This window comes from Acartia tonsa, chromosome 5, assembly GCF_053477335.1.
Source record: "Acartia tonsa isolate MP-2025a chromosome 5, ASM5347733v1, whole genome shotgun sequence".
Classification (NCBI taxonomy): domain Eukaryota; kingdom Metazoa; phylum Arthropoda; class Copepoda; order Calanoida; family Acartiidae; genus Acartia; species Acartia tonsa.
Window position 1 is genome coordinate 39,866,703 of NC_137264.1, and position 21,159 is coordinate 39,887,861.

The window sequence follows — 21,159 nt, forward strand, 5'->3', positions numbered from 1 at the left end:
GAGGATGTACTTCTAGAGGATATTTTAGTATTTTGGTAAGATTAAGTAAAAAAAAATATTTTTGCTCTTTACCTGGATGACCCTGCCAGGTTTGCTGGCATCCTGTGCCCGCCAGGATGGAGATATTCAAAAAATTTCAACTCTCAGTTATGTCTTATACCCACACTTAAAAAGTCAAGCAGTTTGGGCTCTTTATCTTTCACACACAGAAAATGAGATAGAAAAAACCGGATGGGGGGCGTTCAACGCCCCCCCCCCCCGACCGTTAAGGGTTAATAGACCAATTTTTAAAACCTCCCTTTGCTAATTGGTGTAATAACAAAGACTATTATATTCAAAAGCAAAGCAGTAATATCAACAGAGCGTTATCAGGAATAGTAGACAGTTTATCATAACAGTCCCCAAAGTTTTATGATTAAGTTCTTTCATTTGAAAACTTTGAAAACTGTAATTAAATTGTGGTGTTCATTCTTTTCCGCCAATATTTTTTATCTATGTGAAGCGTAATAATCTAAAATGTAAATCAATTTATCCTTTACTTTAAGAAACCTTAGTAGGTATACAAAAAAAATATGTCACTTCACTAGATAGACTTCTAGATGATAAGCATTATATTTTTTAAAAAGAATTGTTCAAAATCTGAAAACTTCTGTTAAATTTATACGTGTAACAAAAAAAAAGTAGTCCAACCCATAATATTTAAGAAATTATAATTTTTCTGTTTTCTTTATGTATACAGCTCATTAATGATTTATACAGATAAAAGATTAAACTCTAAAAATACACAAATTTAACCTTTTCTTCAACTATTAAGTTTTTAAATCAGAAAAGGACTTCTTTCCTAGTTAGCTGTAAAATTTACAGTAATTACATAATTAAGCTAGTAACCAAAGGTTAAAACCACTATTTCTTCTTCGTTGGCTCAAAAACTTTTTAGCAGCGTCCAGAAGTGTAAAGATAGAATAGAGTGCTAGTTTTAAAATATTGTATACAAATGAATTATTATTTTTGTGCAATAAATAAAAGGTTGTGTTGATATATTTTTATTCTTCTTTTTTATTTTGCTTTCCTTTTTGTGGGTTTATATTGTTTGTTGATGTATTTGTTCTCCTAAAAAAAATCAAGAGTTCATTTGTTATTTTATTTATATTTTTTTTTTCTCTTTCTCAATCTTTTTTTTTCTATCCGTCTATTGTAGGGTTGTGCTTCAATCTATTCTCTATTTACTCTTACATTAGCGTAAAAGTATTATTTTTCAGAAACACTTTTTATTTTGTAAAGGTGCGTTGTTGCTATTTAATTTACCTTTGAAATTCACCATTTATGCTTTTAAAAAAAAGCATAACTGGTTACTTTCATTAAATTTTGCCAAAAAGCCAAAAATACTTAGCGAATTGATGTAGCCGTTTACAAGATCTTACTGGACACAAACAAACCAATTGTTTACTCTCTTAAATATTGTACTCATTTCAGAATATTGTTTTCTTATTACATACTACATTCGTTTAATTATATGTGTTCAAATTATATACAGTTTGAATTAAGAAAAGTATTTGATTTAATTACATTTAAGTAAGATTCTGAATTAGAGAAGCTCTTTATAATGCCTATAATACAATACAAATTACCGATGATATACCAATACACATAAGGGATTACCAATGGCAGGCCAATATCCATTTTAATTGGCCAATGGTAGGCCCGTATGAGGCATTTTATATAGGCACTTTAAAAAGCTTCGGAATTATTTATTCTAATAAGTAACATTCACATATTTTTTTTTTTTGTGTGTGTGTGTAGCCATAGTTTCTTATTGTTTGGACCTAAGTAGTCATGGAGAAGGACGAGACACTTTTGTATAGCCACTGGGGCTATCAAGCTCCACGCCCAAGTACATTATGCCTTGACCCGCTGTCTCAAGGGAGCTACTCTTTATTACCTCACCCTCGCCGAGTATGGCAGGTGTCCCAAATTAAGTCACCGTAATAAATGACGCTCTCTGCAGAGGAGCTTGGGATAAGGGTTGTACAGATATTATGTATGTGACTATTAAGTATCCAAACCACTTAATAATCTCCCTTCTTACACAACCAGGGGAAGTTGTGTGAATATGTTCAACTGAGAATTTGAGTTGCCACATGGGGACTTGAACTCGTACTCTCATCACCGTAACTCAGTGCGTTACCACTGAGCTACGACGCCCCTTCATATTTTTGTGTATTAATATATAAGCTTTAGTTGAAAACATACCTAGTATGAAACTTAAGTTTTTGATATCTTAATAGATTAATAATGTACATTGATATTTTGTTGTAGATGTATGACAGACAAACCACTAGCGAAGCAAGTAGAAACTCCACAAACTAACTTTATCGCCCACAAAATCATTATAGGTAGCGGATCATATTTATATCATGGAAAAAAACGAGGTAGCGGGTGTCGTTGTATTTTTACTCAAGCTTTTCTCCTATTTCTATCCACTGCAGGGGGCTCTAACCCTGTGGTGTAATCTTTAACATTTAACTAACCTAACCTAACAAAGGCTTTTAAAAAATTTGAAGAAACCCGCTACTTCGTTTTCTTTCAAAATAAAAATTTCCTTATAATTAAAAAAAATTTAGAAATAAAACAATGTTACTTACTTGGACATTTAGACTAACGTAATCAAAGCCTAATAATTCATAAGGACAAACAAACCATCATTAACAAACTTTAGGGTAAAAATGAATCCAGTATTTGATATTGTTTAGAAGTTATGCTCTTAGAACTCTTTCTAATTATATTTTATAATATATTATAGGAATCATTATTCCAACGTTTAAAGGATAATTCAACACAAATCAATTAACGATAAGACCCATCCGCTTTCTTTAATATGTCAAAATTAAATATATTTAATTTTTAGGTGTGAGTCTTCTGCTTATATTGGCCCTTTCTATTTTGATTGGTTTACTTCTGAAAACTAAATACGCCAGCTCAAGGTTCAAGATATTGGATAATTCAGGTAAGATTAATTTAAACTCTACAGTAATTAAAATTAGTGGTTGAAACGTTTGATACTCAACTTAATGAGCCAAACAATCAAATTCACTATTATAGTCCTTAAAGTTTTTAAGCCAACGAATAAGAAAACGTTTTTATAAAACTTTGGGGACTAGTGTATAAAACGGTCCATTGTCCCCTCTCTCACTCTGAAAGTAATTATATAGAATTTTCGTTTGATATTACAAGAAAAAAATATGTAAATGATTAGCGAAGCCATAACAAGCATAAAGGATAAAAAAGAACGTTAAAGTAATAAACAGTAAATTAAAATGAGAGTTTGGTTAAAAAGCTGTACATCTTTTTGATCCGACAAATTAAAAAATAACGTTTACGTTTGTACGGCAAACACACAGTTCACAGGTATAGAGTATCTTTGCTTCTGAAATTTGACAATTTTTCAATATTTCTATATTTTGATGGATAATATGAATTGTCAAGGGAGTAATAGATACAAGAAATATTAAATTAAATATATTTCATATATACTATTTCAATTTTATCATATTGTAAATATTTTGTTATTTTTCTATAATACAAAGTAGATCGATGTCTATCTATCTGTCTGTCTGTCTATCTGTCTGTGCGTCTGTGTGTATGTATGTCTGTCTGTCTGTCTCTGTTTGTCTGTCTATCTGTCTGTCTGTCTGGCTATCTGTCCGTCTGTCTGTCTGTCTGTCTGTCTGTCGTCTGTCGTCTGTCTGTCTGTCTGTCTGTCTGTCTGTCTGTCTGTCTGTCTGTCTGTCTGTCTGTCTGTCTGTCTGTCTGTCTGTCTGTCTGTCTGTCTGTCTGTCTGTCTGTCTGTCTGTCTGTCTGTCTGTCTGTCTGTCTGTCTGTCTGTCTGTCTGTCTGTCTGTCTGTCTGTCTGTCTGTCTGTCTAACTGTCTGTCTGTCTGTCTGTCTGTCTGTCTGTCGTTCTGTCTGTCTGTCTGTCTGTCTGTCTGTCTGTCTGTCTGTCTGTCTGTCTGTCTGTCTGTATGTCTGTCTGTCTGTCTGTCTGTCTAACTGTATGTCTGTCTGTCTTTCTTTCTTTCTTTCTTTCTTTCTTTCTTTCTTTCTTTCTTTCTTTCTTTCTTTCTTTCTTTCTTTCTTTCTTTCTTTCTTTCTTTCTTTCCTTCTTTCTTTCTTTCTTTCTTTCTTTTTTTCTTTATTTCTGTCTGTCTGTCAATCTATTTTTCTATCACTCTGAAAATTAAGATCTCGTTAACCAACACAAGCTTATTTAATAAATAGTTCAATAACTATCAAAAGTTACTTAAAGTTAAGTTATTTTTTGGATAATGACACACACGCGAACAATAACATATATACAAACAAATGTATATTCATATACAGCTACTTTAGGTATAAAAGAATATGAATTTTGCTTTTATATTTTCCCTGAATAAATTTTAAAATTTACATTCAAAGTGTTTTGTCAACATCATATTAAAGTAAAAAGAAAGTAAAATTTTAGGATTAATAGATGACAAGCATCTTTCATATTCAGTATTTTTAAAAGCAAAGCTGTTCTATAACTTGGACGTGTACTGATAGATCCTTTTTATAATTTAAATCTTGCTTGGGGAGAAATACGGGTGCTCTTCCCTAAAGTACTTATCGAACATAAAACCCTCTCCTCCCTTATTTTTGGAATAATTGAAAATTTGGAGGGCAAGGATTTTTTCTGTCTTACTAACTTTGCGGGTAGCCTAAAACCATCGGGCTTCCCTGTGCCCAATTTAAACTAGCATAACCTGACCTAAAATAAAAAAAGAAACTTACGAAAAACAACCCTCCCCTAATCATATTATATTTTAAAATAAGGGGGGAGGGTTCTCAAGGCCTAACTAGCTCTTTGTGGGAAACCGACAAAATATGAATATATATTTTTCTTAGACGCAGGAACGAGTTATGGTTGTTTATCACCTTACCAAGAAGTTATTGGAGAAAACAATAGTATTTCACAGGAATAAAAACAATCTTATTTTAATAATAACTAGTGGCTGTGCCCCTAGGATTAAGAGGTTTTGTATTCAAAGGGATATAGAGCAAAAAATAGCCTTAAACCACACCTAGATCTATTTTTAAAGTTAAAACAGCCTAAAACCAACTCAGAAACCTATATGAAGATTTACTGTAAAGGAGAACCATTTTGGTTCAGCGGTTAGCAATATAGCAAGATCCTTCGATACAGATAACTAAAGAAGGCATTTAAATGAGGGGGGATGGGAGGGATATGAGACGATTTTATCAAAAGAACAGAAATTATTTTTTTTTCACAAAGCCCTACAAAAAAATATATTTTTTAAATTTTATCATTTTGTTTTGACGTAGATAATTTCTCCACTTTTTATGCTTAAAAATTTTGCTCCTAAATAAAATTGTTTTTAACGTTGTAGAGTATGTACGATTCTAGTAGAAAGAATAGTGATGCCAGTTATAAACAAATCAATCAACCTAAGCTTACCCCTGAAAATCTTAAATTAAGAGGTAATACATAAATAGTAGTGAGAGAAAGATTTATAATTAGATAGACAGACATATTAGCCATAAAGAGATATATAAAGACAGACAGACATAAAGTCAGAAACAAAGATAGGCCGACAGGTATACAAACATCCAGACATTAAGAGAGACAGACATAGAGGCATACAGACAGATATATTTTTTAGATAGATAGAATTAAATTAAAGTTATTCACTAAAAACTTTCAGCTTGGCAGAAAGAAAGACATACAGGCAGCAAGACAGACAGAGAGCCAGCTATTTCTCTAGATGTTAATGATATTGTACAATTACATATTCACAAAAATAATATTCAAGGTACAGATTCCCCTATAAGCTATGGAAATTCGCTGAAGCCTCTACAGTATGGCAGCACATCAGAAAGTTCCCTATCCCTGCTCTCACAAGAACAACCGTATAAAGTAAGTTGTTAGCAACGCTGCTACTCCATTATTAGGGTATGTTTTCATGTACGTACGTCCGTCCAACTTAAAGTTAATTTGGTTGCAAGGTTTTAGGATTTCTTTAGTATTTTTGTTTAAATTATTTAAGCACCATAGTATTTTCACATCTATAGACTAGTATACCTATAACTTAGAGTTTATTGTAAAACCCTTTGAACTATTCCTGTTTTCTAGCTTATTGTTATTTTCTTTCAAACTGTAAAACACTTTTATATTCTTATTTAAACAATAAGAATTATGTTTGAATAATATACAAAAAAAATTTTAAAATGTAATAAGTTTTTCATTTAAAGAAAAAAACCTTAAATATTAAACATTTAAATGATCTATTTTTACTTTATTCTTGAATTATTGAATAGTCTGTTTAAATATTATCAAACTGTATGTATCAGGGATCAAAAGGGATAAGACATTGTCCGATAAATTGATGTAAATCTCCAATGATTATACACAAAATTATTCCTCCTGTAGATTATAACTAGTGGTTGAAACGTTTTTACACTCAACCTAATGAACCAGCCAATCAAAATTTCATAAAAGTCTCCGAAGTTGTCAAGCCAACGAATAAGAAACCTTTGGGGACTAGTGTAATAAATAACCAATGTTTCTTACCTCCCTGCTATTTATTATGTTTCGTATTTCTAGCAGCGTAGCTATCTTTCAAAGTAGGGTATTTACTTACGTCCGACCAAGACCGTCAAGTAGAATAATTACAATTTGGTTTTACAAGTTGCTTCGCCTCCAAAATCTTTAGCCTCTAGTAATGAACCTATACTGTACCATTAAGAAGATGTACTGTAAAAGAGTATCATATCGGTCCAGTGGTAATCCTCAGCTACAGATAGACAAACATACATACTGTTATTTTTATATAAGGGTTGCTTAATATTTAGAATTAGAAATACTAGGTTAGTTGCTGTAATTTTTTTCACAAAAATGTTATTTATCTTATTCATCCGCTAGTCGTGGACATGCAATATTTTCTTTTTAAAAGTAAAGGTAGAAAGATTTTAATTAAATATTCATAGTTTTTTGTACGTTGTCAAATGTACTTAAAAAGGTAAATTAAGTTTTTTTCTCCTTACGTAACGTTGCAAATTGTATAATGCATTTTTTGCAGTTTTTAAGGAAGGGTAATTTTTTTGAAACAAGGGCAATTCAACATTAGTGCGTAAAAAGTAAAAGTTATTATGGGGTAAAATCGTCTTCACAAGTAGGATCATACCTGGAACTTATGTCTGTTTCAAGTTATATTTAATTTGTAGTGCCTAAAAAGTGAAGTCATAATATACAAATGACTAATGATAGACCAATACACTGCCTAAATTATCAAAGACAGGACAGTGTTATTATATAAAGCTTCCTGTTTTGAGCATGCTTCTGGTTAAGCTTTACTATTTATTTAAAAAGCGTTCTGAAAATCATAATAATAATATTTTTTTCTGTACCTACATAGATGACTAAATAGGATTTGCAAGCGTCTTATGATAAACTCAATTGGTTATTTCATTAAGAAATTGCCTTCTTTAAAAATATACAATAAAGTCATTAGTAGAAAAGTTTGAGCATTGTCATTTTGTAACAACCAATCAAGATTAGATAGAAATACTTAAACGTTTTAAGCCAAATAATAAGCAAACATATTTTAAAAACTTTTGATACCAGTATCCGCTCCCTCCCTGAGTAGTCCACAATATTTTAATCTCATCAAAACAAAATATTTCTTTTGTCTTTTCGTAAAAGAAATCTCTTTTTTAAATCGTAGCTACTCTATAAAATCTGAACGTTCGTCTTCATAGAACACTTGATGATTGTATTTTGTAAATTTAATAATTGCCGAACAAATTATATAACAATTTTTAGAAAGTTTATGGTATACTTTTTTGCCGTGATATTATTTTATTAATTATTTTTTAAAATCAGATTGGAAACATCTAATTCTAAATTTCTTTATTATTATACCAAACATATACAAATACACATCATGTTACTTTATTTAAGAATTATGCCCATGTCCACCAAAATATGCAAATCTTTGTATTATGCTTGTAGTAAGATGTAAAATGTACAAAAGATTTTTGTATCATCTCTTAAGCTAACGAGTGATCCTATAAAGAAACCTCCCTTACCTTTTTGTGCTAGAAGAATGGGTTTTTATTAATATTGAGGAGATTTTAGAGGGCAGTATAATTTCTATATGTTTGAGGTTTGTATGTCTTTACATGAAAGGACAGTAATCTTTGTTTTTATTTTTCATGAAATCTTTTCTTGTTTATTTTTATTATTATCTCTTTGGGGGAAGCTTTATACCAGCGAATGCTCCCTTTACTAGACATAAAATTAAAATAATCATAAAAATATACGTTTCTTGGTCCAATTTAAGTGAGATGGAAATTGCCTAGATTTTTATGCTTAAAATGCATGACGTCATCATCAAGATAAAGTAGGCGCGCACATACTTTAATTTTACCGGAAAATCTTGAAAAATTTAACAGGATTTTTGTCCTCCGACGGTTTTAGTATTGCAACAAAAATTAACTGATTTTGTAATATATTGTCGCCAATTTAGATTGCTTACATAAACATTCATCCAGTAATCTGGTGTAACATCCAAGTAATGATATATCCCTTATTATATGCAACAAAAAACTAATGTGTATATATATTATAGGAGATGGTAACCCTGAATTCTAACAGTCATGACCAATACAAAGAACTTGTCATTTTAAAATCCAGGTAAACATTTTCTCGTATTCATTCGAATCCGGTGGATAAGAACCGGTTCTCATCCATACAAAAAAAACTATGTCTAGCATCGTCTTATATCCAGCTTCTACAAATATAAAGTGTACAATCATAAGATTAAAACCAGCTTTTTATCCTGTTCCTTCGGCACCTCGAGGCCAAAAAAATGGTTTTAATCTTATGATTATATATTCTATATCCGCGGAAAGCTGTTTATAATACGATGCGAGAAATAACTATTATTATAACAAAAAATGTATATTGGCTCAAGCTTTTCTACTAAAAAAACTTAGAAAACAACTTAAAAGCGGAATTAAAAGAATTTTTTTTTTTTTAATAAACAATTTCCAATATTGTTCAGTATATTTCAAATGGTTTTAATGCTTTGGGTTTTTAATAGTTTTTATCGCATCGAATTATAGTCAGCTTTACGTTGATATTAAAATGAAAGTTTAAAATAATAAAACCAGTATTGTTAGCCCCGAGTGGCCGAAGGCCAGTGCTAACAAAACTGGTATGGATTTTATAATATTCGTGGAAAATTGTCTGTTATACATGAATTTTCATTATTGGTAAGAACCGACTCTAATCCAGCGGATATTAATCGTTTTTGAAGCCAGACTGGAAAGCATATTAACTACATCCAAAGTCCATTATGCCTATAAAAAAAATAAGAAAAAACTATGTATTACTTACAATGAGAGAGAGTTGTTTCTTTGTTTAGTAATCCTTTGTTGAGTAGAACCAACACGTTACATAAGCAAGAACAAATAAAAAAAAAACAATTAACAACCTACATATACGTACTTAGAACAGTTAGGCCATGAAACAATTTTAGAGTAGCATAAATACAAATTTCTCTGTCTGTATGTACTGAAGGATCTCGGCAACCACTGAACCGATATGGTTCTCCTTTACAGGGTAGCTTCTCAAAGGTCCTGGAAAGGTTTCTAACTATTTTGGGGGAGGGTAAAACCACCCTCTCTAGATATATCGCACCTAGAAAAAAAGTTTAAAAATCCTTTTCTTTTTAAAACTACAATTGGGTAGGGGGGGGGGGGGGTCAATTACCCCTCCCCCCGATATAATGTAACTATAATGAAACATTACCAAGATTCCAACTGTAATCTAAGTCTAAGAAATAGCTAAAAATAGGCCAGCTTATTTGTTGTAGAACATTTATCTGGGATTAGACTTGTTAGCAGATGTATTAGCACCTATTATTTTTATTCAAAGAATTACATATTTGTCTCAAAATGACTAATTTAACACATTTGCATTAATTCTATAGAAGAAAACACTTGTAATAAATATATAAAAGAATTTAATAATAAAAATATTATTGATCTTCAATTTCTAACAAAGTATAAACAACAAGAGGTTTTGCTTTGTTAAATTTAATTAACTAACAATTCACAGAGAATGAAGCTAGAAAAAAAAGACTTTTTTGCGCATTTATTTATGCTGTGAAATTTACATTAACTTCAATGCTTCAAATCCAGCCAGATGGAAGCTCTTTATGGTGCATATAAAAAATGATGTCATACAATACAAATGACCATTGATAGGCCAGTACAGACTAAATCACCAAAGGCAGGCAAGTATACATTTTAATTGAACAATTGTAGGCCAGTATGACGTTATTTTTTATAAGCAAAATAAAAAGCTTCAGCAAGCAAATTCAGATTTGTATCTCTTTAGGAGTCCCACAGAGTTTGACCGACAGCAGCAGCACAGGCGTAGTGTTGGCAGCCGCCATAGCCTAGGAGTCCATCATACGACGGCAGAGTCCCGCCTTTCTTCTGGCGGCGCTATCTCGCCGGGAGGTTTCAGCGGAAATGGCGGCAACCTGACTCCAGGTATAATTTTATATCTTGGCTTTGTACATAACCACTAGATATTAAGAATCTCCATCCCCATCACCCAAATAAGACAAATTCATTTATCTCATTATCTGAATCGTTGAACAGATATTTAGTATGTATTTACAGATAACTACCTCCCTCCCTTTTCTAATGACCTTTTTCGTCTGCTAGCAAATTGTTTTCTGTTCCTTGGTTGTGTTAATTTTCCCGACACCATTTTCAAAGATCCCATTGTGAGTCGGCACAAGGTCATTGGGATGGGGAGATACTGTTATTTAACCCCTTCCCCCTTTAGTGTTTTACTCTAATTATCAATGTACAAATCAATTAAAAACTCAAGACTTCCATAATTTAGGTTGTAGCACCATTCTGACAACCACCGGCTCCAGCAGTAGACCTGGATCTGCCTTCAGCTCCAGGCCAACATCATCCATGGACTCACGTAGGGGTTCAGCAGTGTCGCCGGCTTTTGGTGTCGGCTCTAGGTCTAGCCAAGGCGGCAGCGGTGCAGACGTGTATAATGGCGGCGGGCCTGGGATGGGTCATGTGACAGCTTCTTCCAATCTTAGCTTTGGGATGACGATAGTGGACACTTCGGCGGAACAGGTAGCTTTTATTGTTTTTCTGGAGGAAAAGGGCAATGAGGATTAGACTAATCCAATCCATTGTATCAAAGGTTTTTACGATTCCTATGATTTCGTCTATTTTTAAAGAGGGTACGTAAGAATCTCTAAAGATCAACTTTTAAAACAAAACTCCAACGTGGTGGCTCAACCCATTTTTCCCTTCCCCCATCTCTTAAATTGAACTTATAGGTCTCAATAGGCGTAGCTAGCCACTAGTAGAAATAAGCATCATAATATAATGCTTTATTTTCTAATTTATTTAAGAGTATTGTAAGTACAGTTATACATTGTAAGTAATTATGAAAATGAAACTAATGAATAATAATCCTGTAAATCTTTGGAACCGTAATTACGTCAGCATAATATTTTATATAGGCGAAAAAAGGGAATCTATAATATAAAATAGCCAAGATCCAAGGAACGCTTGGCTTTCAAAAATATAAATTTTTTATGGAGAGGTAATTTTTTTCAAGAGGCGATTTCTCTTGGGAGGGTGGTGGTAAAAATAGTTGTAAACCTTCCCAGGTCCTATGAGATACCTCCCTGTTGAGGAGAACCATTTCGGTTCAGCGATTATCTGGATCCTTCGGTACAAACAGACAGACAAACGCACATCCTGTTACTTTATTATAAGGATATAAAACTTCCAGGTTCAACAGGAGCTTGTACTGTGGTTGTTAAATTCTTAATTAACATTTCAATAGAAATTTTGCGCTAATTTTATTTCATATTGATCCATAAAAGAACATCTTAAAAGAAAGCTCAGGAGACGGCAAAAGGCACAATAGAAAGTTAAGCTTAGGGGCCTGATCAGTAATCATTTTAAAATTCTTAAATTAAAATTCAATTCAACTAATTGATAAAAGGAGGAGAGGGGGGAGGGTTGAATTCGATAACCCATTTTTTATTATTATAGATTTAAAAAGAAAAAGTAAAAAAATATTTATTTTAATTTTAAATTAATTTTTTTGGGGGGTGGGGAGGGGCACTTAAGAAGGGGGGAGTTAATTCCCAAAACAAATATTTATTTTTTTTGGGGGGGGGGGGTTAAATTTTTTCTAAGGGCCTCTCGGAAGGTTGGTGGTACCCTCCGCCAAAATAGTTATAAACCTTCCTAGGACCAACGAGGAGTTACCCTGTAAGGGAGAACCATATCGGTTCAGCGGTTAGTTAGATCCTGTGCTACATGCAGATATACACACAGACAGAGATCCTTTTACTTTATTATAAGGATTAACTTATTATAGTATGTTATTATCCTTGTTATTATCTTGTTATGTAATCGTGCTTTTTCTGCTGTAAAATTAAGTTCAATGTAAATTCTAAAAATGTCTCTATGTCTTGGTTAGCTTATGTAACTTACAATTTAAGTGTTTCCAAACATAGGGGACAATGGGCTGACTATTACACCAGTTTCCAAAGTCCCCAACCACTAAATGTAATCTAGAGAAAAGGTGATTTTGTGTATCATCATAAAGGGTGTACATCAATTTTCCGGTCATTGTCTTTTGCCTTTAGATTCCTGGTTGGTTTCTAAAATTATTACAAATTAATTTAAAATTTGAAGTGCTATTATTGACTATTATTGACTTTTGAGATGGCTTTGGTGTGTTCGCAAATCTATTAGTCTGTCTGTCTAAACAGACAAAATAAAAATGGCAATAAAATTAGTTTTGGACAATTGAAGGACTTTTAAATTCTAAGCAAAGACAGTTACACAGTCATCATTGCAACACGTCCATACTTTAGCCTGGTTATAAAGTAGCTGCGATTCTATAAATAAATTGGTAAAATTTTCCTCTATTGTAGAAACTTGAAATACATTTTCACAGGTTTCTAAATGAATGGAGAGTTTTACAATCTAAATACGTTCTAGAATAATGGATAGCGTATATATGCAATATATTTGTTTGATAGTGAAACAACTTTTTGGCTGTCCGTAACGTTATGATATTTAGAACAGAATGTTTTTTATTTGTAAAAATACCAAAGAGCATCCAGTATACAACTTTATCTTTTATAGTTTTCTAATTTACAGAGTTATATAAATTTAATTACAGAAACTTGTTTGGGATGTAATAGCTATTTATCGCATCGTATTATAGACAGTTTCTCGTGGATATTAAAATGAAAAATTATAAGATTAAAACCAATTATGTAAGACCCGAAAATTGTCTGTAAGACGATGCTATACATGCTTTTAAAGTATTGCTGAGAACCGATTCTAATCCAGCGGATATTAATGTTTCCCTAAAATTAGCTACTTGATCCAATAATCCTGAATGTTCATGAATGTACCATGAAGGAAAAAAATCACTTACATTTCTAGTTTTCCTCATTATGTGTAATGTGTGTGTGTGTGTGTGTGTGTGTGTATGTGTGTGTTAATGTGTTTGTGGGTATGTGTAGGTGTAGGTGTGTGGTCAAGAATTTGCAAATAGAAAATTTAATTGAGTATTTCTTTCATAATATAATTATTCTTGGGTTCCTTAGAAAACCAAATCCTGCAATACCCAGGAAGTGAGGTGATTATAGATTATATTCGCTTGCATGTAAACTTTTTATTAAATATTGATTGGTCGGTTTAAACAATCAGTGTCTAAGATTTCCAACCAATAATTTTGAATTTTTATTTATATATTTAGGTCCAATGTCTAATATCTCGCATTGGTCAAGTACCAATCAAGTACCCTGGCCGATTTTGATCTTGTAGAACAAACAAACACACATTCAGCTACTTTATTATAGAATTTTGTGTCATTCATTTTAAAAAGTCTTCCGAGAATCAATTTAGATCAAACCAAGACATAAAGTTTTATTCTTTGGCTAGCGGGGTTCCCCAGTCCTTAGTAGTACTGTCATACTAAAATTACTGTCACAGTGAAAGTCAAATCTTTGATCTAATGACCTTTGCCTGCAAAACCTGTTTATGTGCAAATGTATTCTTCCTACTGTAAATTACACTGGTACCCAAAGTTTTTTTTGCTCAAAAACTTTGTTAGAATGGATTTTTTATTAATAAAGTGAAACTAGCAGCGGGCTAAAATAACGATTCCCACCTTCCATTCCCATTTTGTCCAATCCCTTCCCCTTCTACTGGATGAACAAACTGACCAATTAACAAGTTCCATGTTAGCAGGCTAAATTGACAATTTTTCTCCTGTCATAATATCCCCGTATATTTTACATCCATTATTGTTTTTAGAACCAAGATTTTCTATAATAAGGGTGGGTGATACATTTTATTTCTAGCCTCTCTTATAAATATAAAATAACTAAATTTGCCAAAACTTTATACTAAAGTATCTAGATCTTTGTATTACGATTTGTACAAGTTAAAATATGCCCCTAATCTGCACTGGGATGCCTGATCAAATATTGGTTTCCTGGTTGGTTTTGTGTGAGCACACTCAGCCTCGAATTAGGAAATAAAAACTGGTTATATTTTAAAACAGCAAAACGATAATAACTAGCAAAAATTGTAAAATTTGACTCAATAGGTTTTGTGGTTAAAGAGATCTTAAAGGACAAACACCAAAAAGACTTAATACTATATTCATTTATAGGACAAGAAACAGAAAAATAGACTTAAATCCAAACATAAATTTTCTAAAAGTAAGTGAAGCTTTCCAAGAAGAAGTTAATCTGTTTCTAATATGGTGTTGATTAAGCTTATTTTGTTTATCCTTGTTGATTAAAATTAGATATCTGTCCCTCTAAAAATATTTGCTGTCTTACTGAAACTTGAATAAAAGTGTGCTGAAAGAAAATAGGGCCATTGAGTCCAATCAATCCAATTTCAGCAAAGAAACAAAGGATTGGGATAAGATAAACCCGCTTTTGAAATAAGAGCGTCATTTTTTGGGTCATTTTTGCATTAAGTTAGGTGCAAGCTTTCAGTCAAATGCTCTTATTAGGTCATGCTGTCATTAATTATGACCAAACGCATAGTAAAATGAAGAACAATTTGACCTAATAAGTGCATTTGACTAACACTAAAACACAACTTAACGAAAAATACGCAAGAAATGACGCTCTTAATTTAAGATATCAACTTATAGGTTGGATTAACTTCTGTTTTATTGGCGCCTATTTCATATTTCTTTCGAGGAAATCATCTGTTTTTTTTGACACACAGAAAACTGTCCCGAATTTGTATTAATTTTGAGGAACAAGACTCCAGTGACGTCATATTTTTCTTTCCCGAAAAAGGGAAGGGGGGAAGAAAATCTCTTTAAAAGAGATGGGGAAAACCCCCTTTTCTCCCATCTCTTTTTTCTTCCCCCCTTCCCTTTTTTTTCTTTCCCCCTTCCCTTTTTCGGGAAAGAAAAATATGACGTAACTGGAGTCCTCAAAATTAATACAAATTCGGGACACTTTTCTGTGTGTCGTTTTTTTCATTAGGGCTTAAAACCAGTTTCAATTCAGCAGTAAATAATCGGATGTAAATTTATACTGAAAAAAATAATACACATCCAATTTTCCACTGATAAAATTAACATAAGCTCTCATTTGTGCGTCAAAACTTGTAGCATTTTAAATTAATTGATAATGCCTTTGACTATTACATATGTCGACTTTATTAGTATATATAGCATTTAACCAGATTTATTCGGGGATGTTTGATCCCTTATCCTTTATTTGATTCAACAAGATAAAAGAATGAATGCTAGAATTTTCAATGAGGGAGGGGACATTGGGCTGTTTAGTCCACAAAGTTTTTTAATAACGCTTTCTTATTATTTACCAAATCTGGGGTCATTTATTCAATTTTGATTGGTTGATTCATTAAGTTGAGTGTCCAAACGTTTCAACGACTAATTGTAATCTATAGAAGGGATAATTTTGTGTATCCTTATTAATGATATACATAATATTTTCGGCCATTGTTTTATCCCATTAGATCCCTGTAGAATTTTGCTTGTCTTATATGTTTATGCTTTCTTACTATTTCTTTAAATTTTTTGAAGAAACAATATTTTGAAGGTGGGATATTTTTTTAGAATGTCCCCCTCCCCTCTTTAAATAGTACCTACGTATTTTAACTTTGAAGCAGAGCTTAACCGATTTAGCGGTTAGGTTACCAAGATCTTGAGCTTCAGACAGACATGGTTTTAACATTCTTCAAAATTTCTTTAGCACTGAGCGAAAACAATTATCGTAAACTTGTTTAATAAATTTTGCAAATATAACCCGTGTTATATATCTAAATCTTTGGGCTCAGCAGTCGCGCATAACCCTCATATTAAAACCTGTTTATGTACTTTAATTTTCTGAAAATATTAATTGCAATATTAGAAATAAGTCCAGACATCCATCTCTATTTTAAAGTTGTATTTTAATGATATTCCTACAGCTAACACTGGGCTGACGTGTAACTGCCGAGCCCGACTAAATCTGATTCAATTCGAATCAAATCCAAAAAGACGGGAGCTTTCTTGTTTCTTAAGATACATTATGCAAGCGATGCGACAGTATTACCTGCAGCAGAATAACCATATTCGATTGTGTAATAAAATTTGAGAATGGACTTTGAAAACAGCCCATATAAGACTAACCTGACAGGTTCATCAAGACGTAGCAAAGCTTTTAATCAATTAAATGGTGGATTCTTAAAGAAAAATAAATATTCACATAAGGTTTTGTTTAATTTTTGTAGATTTTTATGTGATTTTGGAGGATTTTTTTACAAAAACCATTTGCCTCACCAGCGAGCAGCAACCCTAATTTAAAAAAAAAAGAATCCACCCATTCTTTTAACACCCATTTTTAGTAGCTACGATACTGTAAATTTAAAAAGCATACTTAAATCTGTTTGTTATTAGCCACTTATTATGGATAAAATCATTCTTGTTAATTTTTTTCTCTTTGCCCTGGGATCTAAAGGGATAAGACAATTACCGATAAATTGATGTACATCCCCAATGATGATGCACAAAATTAATCCTACTTTAGATTAAAATTAGTGTTTAAAACGTTTGAATTCCAATTACCTTACCTAATTTTAAAGTACAAACATTTAACATTTATTATGTACAATCTACATTTCAATTTAAAATTCAAACAAAACTAAAAAAATGTTACACAAAAACTTAATTTTTTTTTTCTGTGGAAAAAAAACGAAGAAAAAGATATTCATTTATTTTAATCTTTTTGAATGTGCGTCATTGTCCTTTACAGTGGATACAGATCTAGACATTTTGAGTTTAAAATAATTAATTACAAATGTCAATGTCCCTAAATATCAAATGTTTTCGGGAAACAATCAAAGGAGGTTTTTAAACTTTTTTCTCGTATTCATTCGAATTCGGTGGATAGGAACCGGTTCTCATCCATACGAAAAAAACTATGTCTAGCATCGTGTTATAAACCGCTTTCTTTGATTTATGAAGTTGAATGTTCGAACGTTTCAACCGCTAATTTCAATCTACAGAAGAGGTAATTTTGTGTATCATCATTGGGAATGTACAATAATTTATCGGCCATTGTCTTATCCCTTTAGATCCCTGATGGCTCCGAATCCGTTAATTTCTGATATGCCAATACCGGTACTAAGCCTTCCTGACATTTATATTTCGTACTTTTCTAATTTTTTTTTTACAAAAATAACATTCTTAATCAATCTTTTCTAAAAGGGAATTAAAATGACAAGTAATCTTTTATTTCGTCTATTGTCACTTTCTGACCTTGGATTCAATTACTTAAACTTTAAATGTTTTATGCTCCATATTTTTATTTCATTATTTCTTAAAAATGTAAACTTGATACCTTAAAATTTAAAATAACAAATTTATAAAATTAGATATCTCAAGATCTGTGTAGGTATACTATGTGATATAAGAAATTAAATCCCCGAAAAATCTCCTTCAATGGCATTAAAACGATATATATTTCTTAATTTTATAAATAACATTACTACGTGACAATCAAATCTTTAAAAAAAAAAAGATGTTTAAGTAATTAAATACTTTGGTTAGGTCTAACTAACAGTAGTTAGGTACTATTTAGAAAGCGCAGCAACTCTATAGTCATTACCAAAATGTCCGCATGTCCATTTTAAACATGTTGATTTTTTTACTTTTTTGACATCAATTTTTTTGTATGTTAGAATTATCCGATTCATCTGATTTTTAGGATACTGCTTCCTATTGCAACAAGGTACATTGTTATAAGCGAAGCATCTCTATAATTAAGTCCTAAAAATGTAAGTATGTCCTTAAATAGTATTATGTATTTGTGCAGTTTTGCAACAAAGTTACTTACAATATTGTTTATACTTAAGCAATAATAATCTGCTTATTCAGTTCTGAAACTCTACAAGTGTTAATGTCAGAGCTTCGCTTTAATGGATATTGTCATCTTTGTTTTTCTCTAAAATGGATTACTAAGCATAACGATACAATTATTTTAAATTAATATATTATTTTTATTAAGTATCTAATAAAAAGATTCATATTTTATTCAAATAATTGGATATTATACAGCAATGAATGATTTTGATTTAAAATGAATGCTCATTTTTTATGTGGTAAGGGTTAATATAACAAGGATGACAACATCCATAAGTAGCGAAGCACAAAAAATCGTGGATGGAAATACGTAAAAGTAGATTTAAAGTGGATTTATCCCAAAAAAGTTTGAAAATTGGACCAAAAACACCAAATATATGGGTAAATATGTAAAACATATAAAAATAGCCAAAAACCTGATAAAAGGCAGTCTGACCGCCATGGTTTTTCTTTAAACGACGGGAAATTTAATTTTGATATCTATAACTGAAAAAATTTTGAAAATCGGACCATAAACACTGAAGATATGGAGAATAATGTGAAAAATACAAAAATAGCCTAAAACCTGCAAAAAGGCAGTCTGGCCGTCATGGATGTTTTCTTTAAACGACGGGAAATTTAATTCTTATATCTATAACTGAAAAAATTTTGAAAATTGGACCATAAACACTGAAGATATGGTGGAAATGTGAAAAATACAAAAATAGCCTAAAACCTGCAAGATGGCAGTGTGGCTGTCATGGTTGTTTTCTGTAAACGACAGGAAATTTAATTTTGATATCAATAACTGAAAAAATTTTGAAAATCGGACCATAAACACTGAAGTTATGGATAAAAATATGAAACATACAAAAATAGCCTAAAACCTGCTAAAAAGGGGTCTGACCGCCCTTGATGTTTTATAGTTAATTGTGCTGCTTAATAATAGGAATGTTGTCAAAAAATTTCAGCTGTCTATCTTTAATAGGAGCCGAGAAAATCACGTTTCCCCTATTCTGTCTTACACGGACGGACAGACGGACGGACAGACGGACGGACGGACGGACGGACATTTCGAATTATAGAGTAGCTTCGCTACTAATAACAAGGATAATAATATTTGAAATTGCATCAATAAATTAATAATAATAATACGAAACAGCTTATAGTGCTGACATCATATAATACAAATGGTCAATGTTAGGCCAGTATGCATTGTGATTGACCAATTGTAAAATGTATCCTGTCCTGACATTAGTCATTTGTATTATATGGCGTTTTTTAAAATAGGCACTATACGCTGTTTCAACTATTTAGTATATATTAATGAAGAAATTTTCTTATTTTACCTAATGCTGGACAATCATTAAATAATTTAAATCCCTAACTTATATTCTAATTTGTTATGCTTCATAAATCATTTGTGATTAGAGTAATTATTAGTAAAAAAAACGAGAGTTGAAGAGTGGTTTCGCTACCGAAAAAAAAGTGAATGATTCTTGGAGAAGAAAGTATTTGAGAAAATTAGATTTACCAAAGTTGTAACTAAAATCCTGTCAAGGGTTTATAATATTTTTTTACACTCTAAAATAACCAGAGATCTTATAGAATGTAATGATATTCCTTTTCCATAATGATAAACAATGCTACCCCTTTTTAAATTGAAGTTTCAACACTACTTGTTTGAAAACAACAAATTAAAGTTAAATAAAAGTACCCAAAGTTTTTAAGCCAACAAAAAAGATGACTTGGTTATATAACTTTGGGCACCAGTGTAATTCACTGTCAAATGTCTTCTTCCTCCCTGCAAAACACAAACTTTCATTGCATTAATTTTAGATTAAGGTAAAGACCATTACATATAATTGTCTCCTATAATTTATATGCAATTATTTTCATTAATCAAATAATTGATAAAAATAAAAATGTTTCTTCCATTGTCCTATCGCTTTCAACAACTCATTTCTTGGTAGCATTTATTTTGGAAATTTATAATAAATTTTTTAACAGTTTGAGTTTTGTTAACTTTTTGTAAGTGTTGTTATTGTTTGGTTGTGTGGGTGTCAAATTCTCAGGGATCTAAAGGTATAAGACATAGACCGATTAATTGATGTACATCCCTAATGATGATACAAAAAATATTCCTTCTGTTGATAACAATTCATGGTTGAAACGTTTGGACACTCAACTTTTTAATCCAACCATTCAAATCAATAAAAGACCCAAAAAAGTATTAAGCAATTGAATAAGAATACTGTAAAACTTTGGGCACTAGTGTAACAAACAGCTTAATTTCTCCTCCCTCCCTGGAATTTCTCTAATGTTCATAAATAACTTTTCATAGGTTTTAACAAAACTGCAACGAATTTTTAAATATTCAGTGTAGCTCAGAATCTGACATATTTACGCTGCATTAACACCAGTTTTATAACCCGCGACCGTCGTCGATAAGGTGATAGGTTCGAATCTCAATGCGACACTTCGTCATAACTAAAGACTGCTGCTATGTCAGATGCGCGTCATATATAGTAAGAATAGGGAAATTACCTGGGCCCAAAACAGGTGCAACTCATCACCTAACACAGTTAGGACTTCTCACACAAAGGTTGTGCAATTAAAGGGTTGGGTGTCTGATGGGTGTTCATACTCTAGGCGATTGAGCG

General features: G+C 31.7%; 1 protein-coding gene across 1 annotated transcript in view; it reads left to right on the forward strand.

Moving 5' to 3' along the window:
* LOC145319485 (uncharacterized) overlaps nucleotides 1-21,159 on the forward strand; it is a 38,037-nt gene that overhangs the window by 7,653 nt on the left and 9,225 nt on the right. Inside the window, exons 5-12 of the mRNA XM_080161632.1 lie at nucleotides 2,317-2,393; nucleotides 2,906-3,004; nucleotides 4,921-4,989; nucleotides 5,422-5,514; nucleotides 5,847-5,950; nucleotides 8,664-8,728; nucleotides 10,439-10,596; nucleotides 10,958-11,208. Of these exons, the coding sequence (XP_080017758.1) occupies nucleotides 2,317-2,393; nucleotides 2,906-3,004; nucleotides 4,921-4,989; nucleotides 5,422-5,514; nucleotides 5,847-5,950; nucleotides 8,664-8,728; nucleotides 10,439-10,596; nucleotides 10,958-11,208 (916 nt within the window). The remainder of the gene's footprint in view (nucleotides 1-2,316; nucleotides 2,394-2,905; nucleotides 3,005-4,920; nucleotides 4,990-5,421; nucleotides 5,515-5,846; nucleotides 5,951-8,663; nucleotides 8,729-10,438; nucleotides 10,597-10,957; nucleotides 11,209-21,159) is intronic.